The following is a 15,210-nucleotide window of genomic DNA, read 5'->3' on the forward strand; positions in this document are numbered from 1 at the left end:
GTCAATATAGCCCTAAGAAGTGAAATATGCAGGAATATTTGACTGCTTAGGTATGGCAAAAATCTATGGGAGTCAATACTAAGGGAGTGATAAACCACTATAAACTCTACTCGGCTCCAGCACCAAAATAACGTTTACATGTGCATTTAAAACTGTTCATCCTCCGCCTGTATCTTTGTGTGTGTGTGTGTGTGTGTATGTGTTTATGTGTGTTTGTATGTGTGTGTGTGTGTGTGTGTGTGTGTGTGTGTTTGCCAACCTGTGGGAAGTCTACCGTCTTGCCAAAGCATTAAGTTAGACTAGTTTCGGCTCCACAATCCAGTGTGTCGTTACTACAATAGCTTTCATGGCTGAGGTGGTTGGTACGTCTGTTGACTCTGGGTTCCCAGTACTCAGTAGCGGAGGCTGGCTGGTAAAGTAATTCCAATTTCACTTCAAGGTACCAGTGCATCTAGTGTCTGCTTCTATCAAAGCAGCGTGCTGTCTATACTGGTTACCCCAGCAAGTGTAGGGTGTGCGTAGGTAACTGTCTTGGCCATTTTATGCCGATGTACTCCGTGTGGTGTAGTGGTGCATTAATGGTAGATTCACATGGCTTCGCCAGTTGTGTGGATTAGATAGTTATGTGGCGCAAGTCTTGATCTGTCTCATTCAGATCTTGTTTGCTATCGTTGCTATAAGAGAAAATATAAGGGTGCACATCCAGTGCATTTGCAAATTTGCGTGCTTCTCTTGCGACATGCGTATACATGGTACATCGTACATGGTGTGTGTGTGTGTGTGTGTGTGTGTGTGTGTGTGTGTGTGTGTTTTGTCTACAGAATATGATTAGCATATCGGGTTCTGACACAATGATCAGCTTCGTGACATCACCCTAATTTGAATCTTACCATGACGTTCTCCCGGTAAACTAGAGCCATCAGTTGCCAGTTTGGTATCATTTTCGAATATGCTGGGTGCTGGGAACGGTTACTGTTAGATTTAGCGTAAACGGGTTAAACGCTAAACCTTGTATAATGTAGTATGGAATCATCAGCCACGTGACTTGGCTGATGCTGGCGACATGCGATTCCACTACAGTACGATCGTGTGCAGTGTTGCTGAATGACATCCGACCGTGTCAACTTTTCGCTCTGCACACCTTGACATTCGCTAATACCACTGATGAATATAACATAAACATCGGTTTTGTAAAATTTTATGACTCCTTTGTTGTACGGTGGTGACGGCGGAATTTGTGCTTTTTATTGCGTAGACTCTGCTTTTGTACCGTGTCGAAATTACAGTCCAAAAAGCGCGGAAGCTCATGCAATTACTAGTCCAAAATAAACACTCATTTTCTGTACGAATATCTAACAAGTAAGAGCGATTCACCGATTCACCACTTCCGCTGCACAGCTCGCCGGACATCCCATTACTTTGTAAGTTTGGAAGTACAGTGTACAAATGTTATTATTTACATTAGACTGTTTTTACAGCCATTTTATAACATAAGGTTGTATTTTGAAACACGGATGTTGAGCCATACATAAAATTTAATGTAGAAAGGAAAAAGACATTATGGATACGAGTTAAGAGTAACTCTCCATCACTGTAACATGATACTTTATACAGTCAGAAAGTGCAATAACTAGGCACAAAACTGACAGAGTACTGATATATTCGACGTCCTAACACCTAGCTTCAACACATCTCCGTAGCGCTAACCGACAGCCTTCCAACCGAAAGCCGAAAGCCAAACTTGCATGAGGAGTACTGTAGGAGTTTGGCTTTCGGCTTGTACAATTCGTTTTCGAAATGCTTCCCATTTCTTTACTTATCTTTGATAATTATGACCCACCCAAGTTGGGTGGTGTGCTGCTTTGCTGCTTCGAATTGTAGTTAGACCGCTTTGTCAAATATCGTACTGGTCTCATCATCGTCCAGTGACAATCGACATTCTTTGTTCCGTTGGGACTGTAGCTTTTGCTCGTTTTCGTCGCGCTTTCCTTCCCCTCTTTGGTCTTTCCGTAACCTTGAACCTTCCGGGTTGGAAGGCTGTCGGTTAGTGCTACGGAGATGTGTTGAAGCTAGGTGTCAGGACGTCGAATGTCTCATTACTCTGTCAGTTTTGTGCCTAGTTATTGCACTTTCTGACTGTATAAAGTATCATGTTACAGTGATGGAGAGTTACTCGGATCCATAATGTCTTTTTCCTTTCTACATTAGACTGTTTAAATGGTGGGAGGTGAGTAGATCAGACCCACCACCAAGTGGTCAAAGACCGAAATCCCATTAGCGGCATATATGTTACCCTCGTGCCAGGCCACGAGTTCCCAATTAACTGTGGGTCGCAGCACGGCTGGAAAAATTCCTGCCGCTTCCAAGCAGGACTTGAACCTGGTACCCTCTGTTTCTCAATCATGGTCTTAGACCATCCCACTACGCATCTGCGCCTTTGGTCCTAGAGGATGGTGGCGTTCCCACAGCGGATGCCGAAAACTTGGCTTCCAGCCGAGTCTCACGCGAACCGTGAAATTTAATTTTTTTATATTTATTAGACTGTATTTACAGCCATTTTATGACATAAGACGGTATTCACAGCCATTAAAAAAATACTAATCCCTTGGCACCGTGAATTGTATTCTGTTTGCCCGTAAAAGAGGCTTAGCAGGCATTCACTGTCCGCGAGCTACACGTGTGTGAGACATTGCAGACAAAGTAGGCCTTGACAGATTATGCTAATATTTTCGTAAAATTATGCTTTTCGCATTGCTGAAAAAATTGCAGAATTATGCTATTTTAATGCTAAAAGTTATCATATTATCCCGCATTATGCTCACATATTCTGCTATTGTATATGATGGTTCTGTTCAAAATAACAGGTGAATTTGTTTGTAGAGGGCGTTGTACTGTAGTAGCAAAAGTTCAACGGGGTCAACGCACCGTCCGACCTAGCTACGACCGTCACCCTGCTCACTGATTGTAGTGGACTGGACATGTTATCAAGGGAGTCGTAAACCTACGCCTTCCTGGTGCATCTACTTGTACTTGTACTTGTAGAACATGTACAACTGTATGGAATTTGATGCGAACAGGCGGATTATTCCAATTTATGCGATTCGTATGTAATTTGCGTCGAATTATGCGATTAATCGATTTTGGTAGGAAATATGCGAAAAAAGTATGCTAGCATAATCTGTCAAGGCCTAAGACAAAGTACGACCAGACTTCTTCTGTTCTCTGCCGTCAGTAAAGCACAACGGGCTAGTTACGAACAGTTGCAGCTTCTCTCTGAATAGAAAATACACGTTATGTTCGGTGTAAGTTTAATAAGTTAAACTTGGGTAATTTGGGTAGGGAGACCAGGTACGCTGGTTGATTAAACCAGAAGTATTATCTGAATGACTTCCTGAATGATCACCTGACTGATCACATGTACACCTTAATGGCAATGGCGTATGTACTATAAAGTGCAAGGAACGCCGGTCATTTGATGCTACATTACACCTGAAACTGGGCAGGTCCCTGACACCGATTATTTACCTAACCTAAAATTACATCTTATGCGGCCGAATGTATTCTGTTGTGTGTTCTTACATTAAAGTGTCCCGCACACTCACCACTTCACGGTGTAAATATAGTGTCTATAAATACGGTGACGTGCTGGCCGTTGCCGAAACTGGGCTTGAGTATAGGCAAGGTTGAACTACATTGTGGATGCAGGTCATTAAAATGCGAGTACATGCACTGTTGCGTGGCACGAGTGCCATCCAGAGCAAACTAGAACGACATTGTACAACTGTTCTAGGCTTAAACCCGGAAGGATCTCTTATGAACTGCATTGTACATGTACATGTAGGTGATTCAATTGGCAGTACATTCACTTGTGCGTCGCACGAACGGCATCCAAAATAAGCCAGAACTGCCCGCATTGTACCACTGTTCTAGGCTTAAACCCGGAAAGATCTCGCCTCCCAGACAAGTCAGTCCCTACTTGATGTACGGCACTGTTTGGTGCCGAGCACCGTGGCGCCAACTCAACTCAACTCAACTCCACTCAACTGTGCATAGACTATTGCGGTCTACGCTACGAGGCTGACTCCCTCCCCCCCCCCCCCCCCCTAGTTCTTAAGCACCCGACAGTACATGGAGACCTACGAACTCCAATGCCACTAATGTCACTTTCATTTCATTTAGTTCGTGCTGGCTTTGAGTCGTCCACGCAATGTTTGGTTCTATTTGCTGCAGCATGCAACCATACAAAGCTCCCAGGATCATCCTCCGTGCTACAATGCTTACAACGATTGTCAAGGGTGACCTGAGGTGCATGTGAATCTCGCATGACAGTTTATTCTGCCACACACAGTTCGGGTGTCACAATTTGACAACAAGTAGCTGCTGGGAATGCAATTGCATTATGCAGTCACACGTAACATAGCCGTCTTGATCAAAGTCTCACCCAGGTCTCCGGATTCCCGGGTAGGAGCTGACAGTGGACCGCCAACCAGTCTAACGTAAAAACAAGTTCCCGTCACGTCTCGGGCAGAAAAACGACTTGTACACTCGCTACGCAAACGATGACTACTACAAGTTCCACTCCATGTACATTGCAAAGGGAGACGATGCATCCCCGTATGATAATGACCATTCAAAGCTAAGCGTAACTCAATTCCTCTTCAGTGAAGCAACCGAGCAAGCGATCGCATGAAAGCCTGCGTTTGCTTGCTTGTGAGCGGCACAATCAGAGACCATTACTTCCAGTGATAACGAGATTCGTAGAGCAGGCGGTCGCGGGATTCACCGTCGAAGATCTTCGCATTGGGTTCACGGTGAGTCCATTTCGGTCGAGACGTGTGTTGCGAATTCCCGAGTTTGAAGATGTATCATAATCATGATGTCAAATGGCGCTCCTCTCATAAAGGTGCACGAAGTAGGAAAGTATTTTCCACAATCATGACAATGTGGTTTACTCCGAGAATGTCCAAACGTAATGATCAAGCAAACGGTGGTAATCACCAGGGAGGCTCTCGTTTTTAAGCCCTATCTGAGTACGGTTTAGCGGAACGTCACTGCGTCCGTTGGCTTGGAGGGCAGAGGTGGGACTCATATGCCATGCATTTTGTACCTCCATGTAGGTATGTGGGGCAGGCATCAGCCAGTATTGCAAAGAGGTGGACATGATGTGTCAGCACCGATTATTGAGGTCTCTATTTCGTAGAGTTTCACGCAAGTGCAGGGTGTCTGCACTGTGAGCGCACTGAGCATGGTCGGATTTACCGCAGAGAATAACTCTGTTGCGAGGCTGGTACAGTATATTATTACACCACGGCTCGCTGCTCCCGTCTAGCTCACGTTTGATCAGATTCTGACGGTTTCGCGTCACGTGATCCAAACACGAGCCATGCAGTGAGCAAATCCAGACTTGGGATTTCGGGGGCAGGTCAGCGTGTCCGCGAGCTCTGCCGTGAGCTGGCAACCGTGATGCGAGACGCGAGCAGCTTGCCATAATGCAATGACGGCTTTACCAATGTTGTTACAATATCACGCCCACCGGTATACCTGACACTCTGAGTGACTAAAAGAAATTCCTAGCTTTCCATTGAAGATTCGCAGACACGGAGCAACAAGTAATTACGTGAAACGTTTTCTCGTGGCTATCATCAAGAACGATTCACCACAAGGAATTGCAAGTAAGCCAACACATGGAAAATAATATTGTCAAGAAAGGGGGGACATTCAATTAATTTTAGCAACACAGCAAGGAGGGAAAATGTTTTTACATACGTCAACACGATGTAAGGGGAAAAGAAGGTGCAGGGTTTGAAAGTTACAGGTGGTAGTTGCAAAGTGTGAGCGCAGTGACGCGTTCATTCTCAATGCATAAATCTCAGTAACGTTTGTTTATGAAGATAGCTTCTAAAACATGAAGTTGACGGAGACTGCTGGCGTAACACACAATACAGGAGGATCAGTCATCATAAACAACACGGCCCTGGGGGCAAGACAAGCGCTGACTTACGAGAATCTATACCGACATTATGATCCGTACAAGGCTCCACAGCTTCATCACTCTCACCTTCTCTACTGACATATCATGTTTTCCATTGCTTCTCTTTGCCATTCAGACTCTCAAGGTCTAGACCAGCGACGCGACTCCTCCCTAGTGGATGTGCCCTGGTCCATTATGGACAATCCTCTAAAGGTATTGTTGCAAATAAATGGCTCCATGAGCGGGATGCGAACCCAGCGGGATTCGAACCCAGCGGGATTCGAACCCAGCGGGATTCGAACCTCTTGTCTTTCCGGGACAGTGCCCTGCCGATGAGGCTACCGGGGATCACACACACACACACACACTAGTGGGTCCTTCTTCCCACACTGATCCCCCCCCCCCCCCCCCAACAGGCTGTGTCCTCACGCCGTAGATCTACCTACTCCCATGAACCTGGGTGTGCCGTGGGCATGTCATTCATGTATCTTTGGTGGGTCTGTGTTTGCACAGGAGTCACGTTTTCTCGTCATCAGGATGCTTGTTCTCCTGCTCATCCTAGCAGTCTGCACCACTGCACAGCAATGCCCAGCAAGGTGTAGCTGTTCTGCGACGACTGCGTGGTGCTACCTGAAAGGTTTAACGACGGCACCGACTGGCTATCCGTTGACCACACAATATGTGTAAGATATCCAGGCTCTTATTCGTTCACATGCGCATGCATGTGTTTTTATGCTGCACCAAAGCAGGCCATACGGTATATCGCCATGATCGACAATGGCTTGCTCTTTTTTAAATCTTTGTGAAGGAAACTAAATGGCCCTCAAAATATCTTCAGACTTCGTAACTCACACTTCCTGTGAATCCACACAGGCGGATGGGACGCAGCCCTCACTGTAACCCACACACTTCACGAACAAACTAGCACGCGGGGGAGCCCCAAGTCATAAAATATTACTGGTGTGAGGGAAAGAGACAAACGGGAAAAGGCTGAAGAAAAAATTGACTGTCACCACCAGGACTCGAATCAGGGACCTTCGCTTGTAGCCAGCGATGCTCTAACCACTAGGCTATGGTGTAGTCTTCATCCCAGCAGAGGCCGTTCAACATTTTCTTCAGACTTCGTAACTCACACTTCCTGTGAATCCACACAGGCGGTTATTATTATTATTATTATTATTATTATTATTATTATTATTATTATGGAGTTGGCTTTATTTCACTCACGTTGTCATGACATGAGGTAAGAACCCCATCACCGGGCCAAAAGAGACCAAGGGTAATGAGAGAGAATAAAAAAAGGATAAATGGCGAACGCAATGAAGACCGAAGCAAAAAGGATTGTAAAAACCAAAGCAAAAATATTGAAAGCCGACGCAGAAACTGAGAGACGGAAAGAAATAAGCAGTACGATGGAGGATGCCAGGACATATTCGAATACAAAAAGATGGAGGAGGACAGGACATATTCGAATACAAAAAGAGTAATCACAAAAATGGACTACCAGTACAGGAATAGACCTGTAGTGTAGAAATAGAGGAAGAGATGAATGCCGGACATACTCAAATGGCAAGAGAAAAATCAGGCTGTGAGAACCGTCATACTGCACATTCATGGATGTCAAAGCAAATGCGGTATTGGAGGTTTATACAGACTAGCTCTACCCGTAACATGAGGAGCCTAATGCCGAATGCCAAGAACCGACTTGATGATGTTCAGCGTGCCCAGGATAGCACATTGCTGAGCCCTTTCAATGCGCAGAGTGCCTGCCAATGCCAACACAAAGTGTGACAGGGACACACCAGTCAGTCCACCAAGCGCCCCAACAACCAGGGGCACAACGCGGACATCATCCACATGCCAGATGCGCCGCAGCTCTTGGCAAAGGGGAGCGTACTTTGTTATTTTTTCGGCGATTTTTGTGGGCACATTCTGGTCCAGTGGAACACTGACATCCATCAGCAGCACCTGTGTGCTGGACCGCAACACCAGGTCTGGGCGGTTGTGGCGCACTTGCGTATCCGTTGGGATATTGAACTCCCACAGGAGCTTCATGTCAGGATTTTCCGTGACAGGCACAAGATGATGCTTCAGCGGGTTGCTTCCCGGCTGACCCAGACCATGCCGCTTGCATAGTGCCCAATGCACCAACTTGACGAGCGTGTCATGCCGTTCGATATACAGTGTTTTGGCTAGGGCTGGGCAACAGGCCACAATGTGATCAACTGTATATTATTATTATTATTATTATTATTATTATTATTATTATTATTATTATTATTATTATTATTATTATTATTATTATTATTATTATTATTATTATTATTATTATTATTATTATTATTATTATTATTATTATTATTATTTGAAACTCGGATGTTGAGCCATAAATAAATGTAAAAGAGAAAAGGACACATGGTTACGAGTTAAGAGTAACTCTCCATCACTGTAACATGATACTATATACAGTCGGTTAGCGCTACGGAGATGTGTTGAAGTTAGGTGTCAGGACGTCGAATGTCTCAGTACTCTGTCAGTTTTGTGCCTAGTTATTGCACTTTCTGACTGTATATAGTATCATGTTACAGTGATGGAGAGTTACTCTTAACTCGTAACCATGTGTCCTTTTCTCTTTTACATTATTATTATTATTATTATTATTTTGGAAAGGATGGGAGAACTTCAAATTCAAAGGATCAGTCGGGGAAGTGAACTGCCTGAAAAGAGAAAAAAACGCCAGACCCACCAGGACTCGAACCTGGGACCCTGCTTGTCATGAGCAATGCTCTTTAACCACTGAGCTATGGGACCTATTGGAGTGAAAAACTTGTCAGCGCCTTCTAGGTTCAGCCTGGTCCCATAGCTCAGTGGTTAAAGAGCATTGCTCATGACAAGCAGGGTCCCAGGTTCGAGTCCTGGTGGGTCTGGCGTTTTTTTCTCTTTTCAGGCAGTTCACTTCCCCGACTGATCCTTTGAATTTGAAGTTCAGCCCTCACCATCGTCTACACGGATTTCAAAAGCGTCGACCTCCATTTTGAAAACATGGTGGCTGGCCGCGCTACCAGTAGGCGCACGTGCCCACCGCGTGTCTCAGTGCGAGCTTCGAGCTCACGAGCTAAAGATCATGTCGCCCACTCATTTTCCTGTGTTTCCCCATTTCTTCGAACTCGCTCAGCTTTTGCTTCAGGTTTTGCTTCGCTCGTGCTTCAGCTCCACGCTGTAGTCTGAGTTTAGTTCTCTTGTCTTCTTCCAGCAGAATACTGCAAACTCTACAGCACGTCGAGCTCCTCCTAGAAGAGTTTATTTTGCGTCGAGGCAGACTGTCGATCGTTTCAGTCCTATCTTGCCGTCGTCTCATGAGCGCCCCGGAAAGCAACAGTATCTATTTTCTTGTCGTTCCATTTTCTGGCGAACTCATTCACCTACTACTTCTTCCTTTATGAAAGCTTCAGGTGGCTGAGTTCTCCCACTAGCGACAATCATGCCTTGGAAATGAACAGGATATTCCTAAGGTATATACAGCCAGTGCAGTGATGTCAGTGTACTGCGCGTACTAGTAGTTGTTTGTTTTGTCGAGAAAGAATCCCTTTCGCACTCGCGCGGGCCGCGAGGGCGCAGCACGGAAACAGGTCTATTGAATTCATTTCTTGGTCGATTTCGACAACCAATACGTCGTTGTTTTTCTTTTTTCACTGGCTATCCTTTCTCCGCTTCCGAATTGCGATGCCGTCCACCTGGAAAGCCTTGAATTGAAACGAGTGGAGGCCGGTTTCGGAGGTAATTTTCGGCCAAACGGCAATCAAATCGAAAAATTCGAAGCGGACGATCTGTTGGTATCTATCGAAAGAAGACGTTGGCCCATAAAAAATCTTTGGAAACTACACCGTATGAACCAAGGAATTACGGTAAGTTCGAGAATTTTGGTACATTAGCTGTACGCTGATTGGTCGATTTGCGCGACCGTTGAGAAACGGGCCAGTGACGCTTTGTACAGCGTTGGTGAGGGCTGAAGTTCTCCCATCCTTTCCAAATTTAATCACTTTCTTTCACCTCTGGTAGTTTCCAGAAACTGACCGTGGTTGGTCCCCTGGGGGAGGGAAAAAGACCCAAGTGCCATCAGTATGTGTGGCACGTGTTGTGAGCTGCCTTTGGAGTGAAAAACTTGTCAGCGCCTTCTAGGTTCAGCCTGGTCCCATAGCTCAGTGGTTAAAGAGCATTGCTCATGACAAGCAGGGTCCCAGGTTCGAGTCCTGGTGGGTCTGGCGTTTTTTTCTCTTTTCAGGCAGTTCACTTCCCCGACTGATCCTTTGAATTTGAAGTTCTCCCATCCTTTCCAAATTTAATCACTTTCTTTCACCTCTGGTAGTTTCCAGAAACTGACCGTGGTTGGTCCCCTGGGGGAGGGAAAAAGACCCAAGTGCCATCAGTATGTGTGGCACGTGTTGTGAGCTGCCTTTGGAGTGAAAAACTTGTCAGCGCCTTCTAGGTTCAGCCTGGTCCCATAGCTCAGTGGTTAAAGAGCATTGCTCATGACAAGCAGGGTCCCAGGTTCGAGTCCTGGTGGGTCTGGCGTTTTTTTCTCTTTTCAGGCAGTTCACTTCCCCGACTGATCCTTTGAATTTGAAGTTCTCCCATCCTTTCCAAATTTAATCACTTTCTTTCACCTCTGGTAGTTTCCAGAAACTGACCGTGGTTGGTCCCCTGGGGGAGGGAAAAAGACCCAAGTGCCATCAGTATGTGTGGCACGTGTTGTGAGCTGCCTTTGGAGTGAAAAACTTGTCAGCGCCTTCTAGGTTTAGCCTGGTCCCATAGCTCAGTGGTTAAAGAGCATTGCTCATGACAAGCAGGGTCCCAGGTTCGAGTCCTGGTGGGTCTGGCGTTTTTTTCTCTTTTCAGGCAGTTCACTTCCCCGACTGATCCTTTGAATTATTATTATTATTATTATTATTATTGTCCTGGTGGTGACGGTCAATTTTTTCTTCAGACTTTTCCCGTTTGTCTCTTTCCCTCAAACCAGTTAAAATTATTATTATTATTATTATTATTATTATTATTCATCAGGAATCGTCGTTGTACTAAAGAACAAAAATTGAACTTTTATAGAAAATCTAAGTTAGAGAAATAACACTAAGAGCAACAACAGTGAAATTTACAAGTGTGAATTTTTTAAACAATCAAAGCGAGAACTGAACAAAGGAGAAAGGAAGGAAAGACAACGTGATAACACATAACAGCAGTACATTACACCTAGAACATTAACGGCCAAGCTTGGCCGTTATTTTATTATTATTATTATTATTCAAATAATCTACGTGGAGATAAAAGTTTAACAATAGCTATGAAAAGTATGAATGCCGCAGACATCACCACGCAACATGACAATTTGTTCAAGGTTTGGTTTTGTGTGTTTCCAAAATCGATTTTCACGTTCCGATCATCAGTGGAATTACGGAACTAAAGAGATCAAGGGAAAAACAAAGGTTAAAAATCCAAAGAAGTGTGACACATGACGGGTAACTTGTGGTAAGTATTACAAAAAGTGAGAACTAAAATAAAGAGTAAGTGTGACAAACGGGCATGAACAGTGCAGAAACAACTCATGAACACGGGGTGCAAACTCACGAAAATAACCTAAGTGCTAAACATGTTCTTTTTGCTAACACAAATCGGGCTTATGCGTACGAATACAAACAGCTTCAAGGACCTTCAACTGCTGGACATAACGGGCACGACACAGTACACTTCTTTGGATTTTTAACCTTTGTTTTTCCCTTGATCTGATTAGTTCCGTATTTCCACTGATGATCGGAACGTGAAAATCGATTTTGGAAACACACAAAACCAAACCTTGAACAAAATGTCATTTTGCTCGGTGATGTCTGCAGCATTCATACTTTTCATAGCTATTATTATTAAGAAAGGGTTTGCTCCCCACACCGGAGCTCGCGCTATTCCGCCGACTTTACTTGACTGACTCACGACTGCCATCCAGAGCACACGAGACGTACATCGCACCTTCAACTCGGCAAACCTGCAAGAAAGCACCACTCCCTGCTCAATACACAGTGTTTCGTGTCGCTCCTGGACGGTGAGACAGACGTCGAGGACCCTCTACTCTGACACTAGTTGGTTTGGAGGTGACAGCGTTGCGAATGACCGAGGGTCCTCGACGTCTGTCTCACCGTCCAGGAGCGACACTGTTTTACGCTGCTATCTGGTGTTCACGAGGTGTTTGTCGCGCTGGAAACGGAGCGTCTCTGTAAGTTTGTATCCCTGGTGATGTTTGTGCCTGGAGAGCACTATATAAGTGGTGCTCTTCAGGCACAATCTTCCTCACCCTACTCAAGCTCAACTGATGAGGGGTGAATTCCCCGAAACACTGTGTATTGAGCAGGGAGTGGTGCTTTCTTGCAGGTTTGCCGAGTCGAAGGTTCGATGTACTTCTCGTGTGCTCTGGATGGCAGTCGTGAGTCAGTCAAGTGTCAAGTAAAGTCGGCGGAATAGCGCGAGCTCCGGTGTGGGGAGCAAACCCTTTCTTACAAGTCATCGCCGAAGTCGCAACCACTACTTCGAGCTATTATTATCATTATTATTATTAGCAAAAAAAAAAAAAAAAAAAGTGAGAACGAATGATAATAATAACAATAATAAACAAGAAGGTGACAAAACACATTTAGGCACAAGGGGCAACAACGTTGCCACACTACACAACAGAACATTATTTGAACAATTTTAGGGTAATAACACTATCTTTCTGGACACACAAATTCGGCTTATGAATGCGCTGACAAACAGCTTCCAAAACTTGTAACTGCAAAAGATAACCATGACGAGCACGGCACAAAACAGAAAAACAGGAATCAGAATAAGTACGACAACAGTCAGCACTAGAAACCAAATGATTGTATACTGAAGACTTGTTATTACGAGACGGACGCACACAATCTCGACTCACGCGCACACCCTCACACTCACTCTCACCCTCACTCAGCTCACCTTCTCCCTCACTGTCCGAATCAGAACCTTCTCCGTCATCCACCGCGGTTTGCCCCTCCTCCTCACTTGCATCGTCCTGCGTCTCACCTTCACCACCCACGCCAACCCTGAATGGCGTTGCCTTCACATCAGTCGTCGTCCTTTCCGATTGTTTCCTTTGTATTTTTACCGTGAATTCATAGGTCCGGTTGTAATCTGCTGTAGATCTCCGTGGTCTGTCATTTGCTGCTTTGTTTTGTGGATTAGTTGTTGTTGTTGTTGGATGTGAACCTGGTGTTGTTGTTGGATGTGAAGCTGGTGTTGTTGTTGCAGCCATGGTTGTTGGTCTTTCTGTTGAATGCAGCTCTGGTTCCGGTGGGACGAATCGACCGCCGCGGGTGCTCCCCACCCCACGTTGGTGGGGAGCACCCGCGAGCACCCGCGGCGGTCGATTCGTCCCACCGGAACCAGAGCTGCATTCAACAGAAAGACCAACAACCATGGCTGCAACAACAACACCAGCTTCACATCCAACAACAACACCAGGTTCACATCCAACAACAACAACAACTAATCCACAAAACAAAGCAGCAAATGACAGACCACGGAGATCTACAGCAGATTACAACCGGACCTATGAATTCACGGTAAAAAATACAAAGGAAACAATCGGAAAGGACGACGACTGACGTGAAGGCAACGGCATTCAGGGTTGGCGTGGGTGGTGAAGGTGAGACGCAGGACGATGCAAGTGAGGCGGAGGGGCAAACCGCGGTGGATGACGGAGAAGGTTCTGATTCGGACAGTGAGGGAGAAGGTGAGCTGAGTGAGGGTGAGAGTGAGTGTGAGGGTGTGCGCGTGAGTCGAGATTGTGTGCGTCCGTCTCGTAATAACAAGTCTTCAGTATACAATCATTTTGGTTTCTAGTACTGACTGTTGTCGTACTTATTCTGAATCCTGTTTTTCTGTTTTGTGCCGTGCTCGTCATGGTTCTCTTTTGCAGTTACAAGTTTTGGAAGCTGTTTGTCAGCGCATTCATAAGCCGAATTTGTGTGTCCAGAAAGATAGTGTTATTACCCTAAAATTGTTCAAATAATGTTCTGTTGTGTAGTGTGGCAACGTTGTTGCCCCTTGTGCCTAAATGTGTTTTGTCACCTTCTTGTTTATTATTGTTATTATTATCATTCGTTCTCACTTTTTTTTTTTTTTTTTTTTTTTTTTTTTTTTTTTTTTGCTGATACACATTATTATTAAGTTGATTGTTCCAACTAGGAACACACGCTTCTTGCCGAACTTGACACTTGACTGACTCACGACTGCCATCCGGAGCACACGAGGAGCACGTCGCACCTTCCACTCGGCAAACCTGCAAGAAAGCACCACTCCCTGCTCAATACACGGTGTTTCGTGGAATTCACCCCTCATCAGTTGAGCTTGAGTAGGCTGAGGAAGATTGTGCCTGAAAAGCACCACTTATATACTGCTCTCCAGGCCAAACCATCACCAGGGATACAAACTTACAGAGACGCTTTGTTTCCAGCGCGACAAGCACCTCGTGAAGCTCCAGGTAGCAGCGTGAGTCAGAGTCGCTCATGGAGTTGTGATAAACAGACGTTGAGAGCCAGTATAGCTATTCGCAACGCTGTCACCTCCAACAACTAGTCGCACGTCTGTAGGTTTGTATCCCTGGTGATGGTTTGGCCTGGAGAGCAGTATATAAGTGGTGCTTTTCAGGCACAATCTTCCTCAGCCTACTCAAGCTCAACTGATGAGGGGTGAATTCCACGAAACACCGTGTATTGAGCAGGGAGTGGTGCTTTCTTGCAGGTTTGCCGAGTGGAAGGTGCGACGTGCTCCTCGTGTGCTCCGGATGGCAGTCGTGAGTCAGTCAAGTGTCAAGTTCGGCAAGAAGCGTGTGTTCCTAGTTGGAACAATCAACTTCATGACTATTACCGCCGAAGTCGCAACTTCTAAGTTCACATTATTATTATTATTATTATTAACTGGTTTGAGGGAAAGAGACAAACGGTAAAAGTCTGAAGAAAAAATTGACTGCCACCACCAGGACTCGAACTCGACTCTATTTCGCACCCTCACGACGAGCAGTGCCAAACAACTGTAAAGACAATACATTCTCCTTCTGAACACAAAGTTCAGAGTCTAACTTACGTATCTACAAAGCTTCCAATACGGCAAGATGTAACAAAGACCTACCACGCGACAAAACAGAGAATACATCATTGAAATACCACTCACGACAACTA

The 15,210-nt window shown here is 45.2% G+C and overlaps 1 protein-coding gene across 1 annotated transcript in view; it reads left to right on the forward strand.

Annotated features, from left to right (window-relative positions):
* Window positions 1–2,217: 2,217 nt before the first annotated feature.
* LOC135829291 (leucine-rich repeat-containing protein 15-like) overlaps window positions 2,218–15,210 on the forward strand; it is a 31,042-nt gene continuing 18,049 nt past the window's right edge. The window contains exons 1-3 of the mRNA XM_065341694.1: window positions 2,218–2,227; window positions 6,108–6,184; window positions 6,485–6,654. Coding sequence (XP_065197766.1) covers window positions 2,218–2,227; window positions 6,108–6,184; window positions 6,485–6,654 — 257 coding nt within the window. The remainder of the gene's footprint in view (window positions 2,228–6,107; window positions 6,185–6,484; window positions 6,655–15,210) is intronic.

The sequence above is a fragment of the Sycon ciliatum genome, chromosome 13 (genome assembly GCF_964019385.1).
Source record: "Sycon ciliatum chromosome 13, ocSycCili1.1, whole genome shotgun sequence".
NCBI lineage: Eukaryota > Metazoa > Porifera > Calcarea > Leucosolenida > Sycettidae > Sycon > Sycon ciliatum.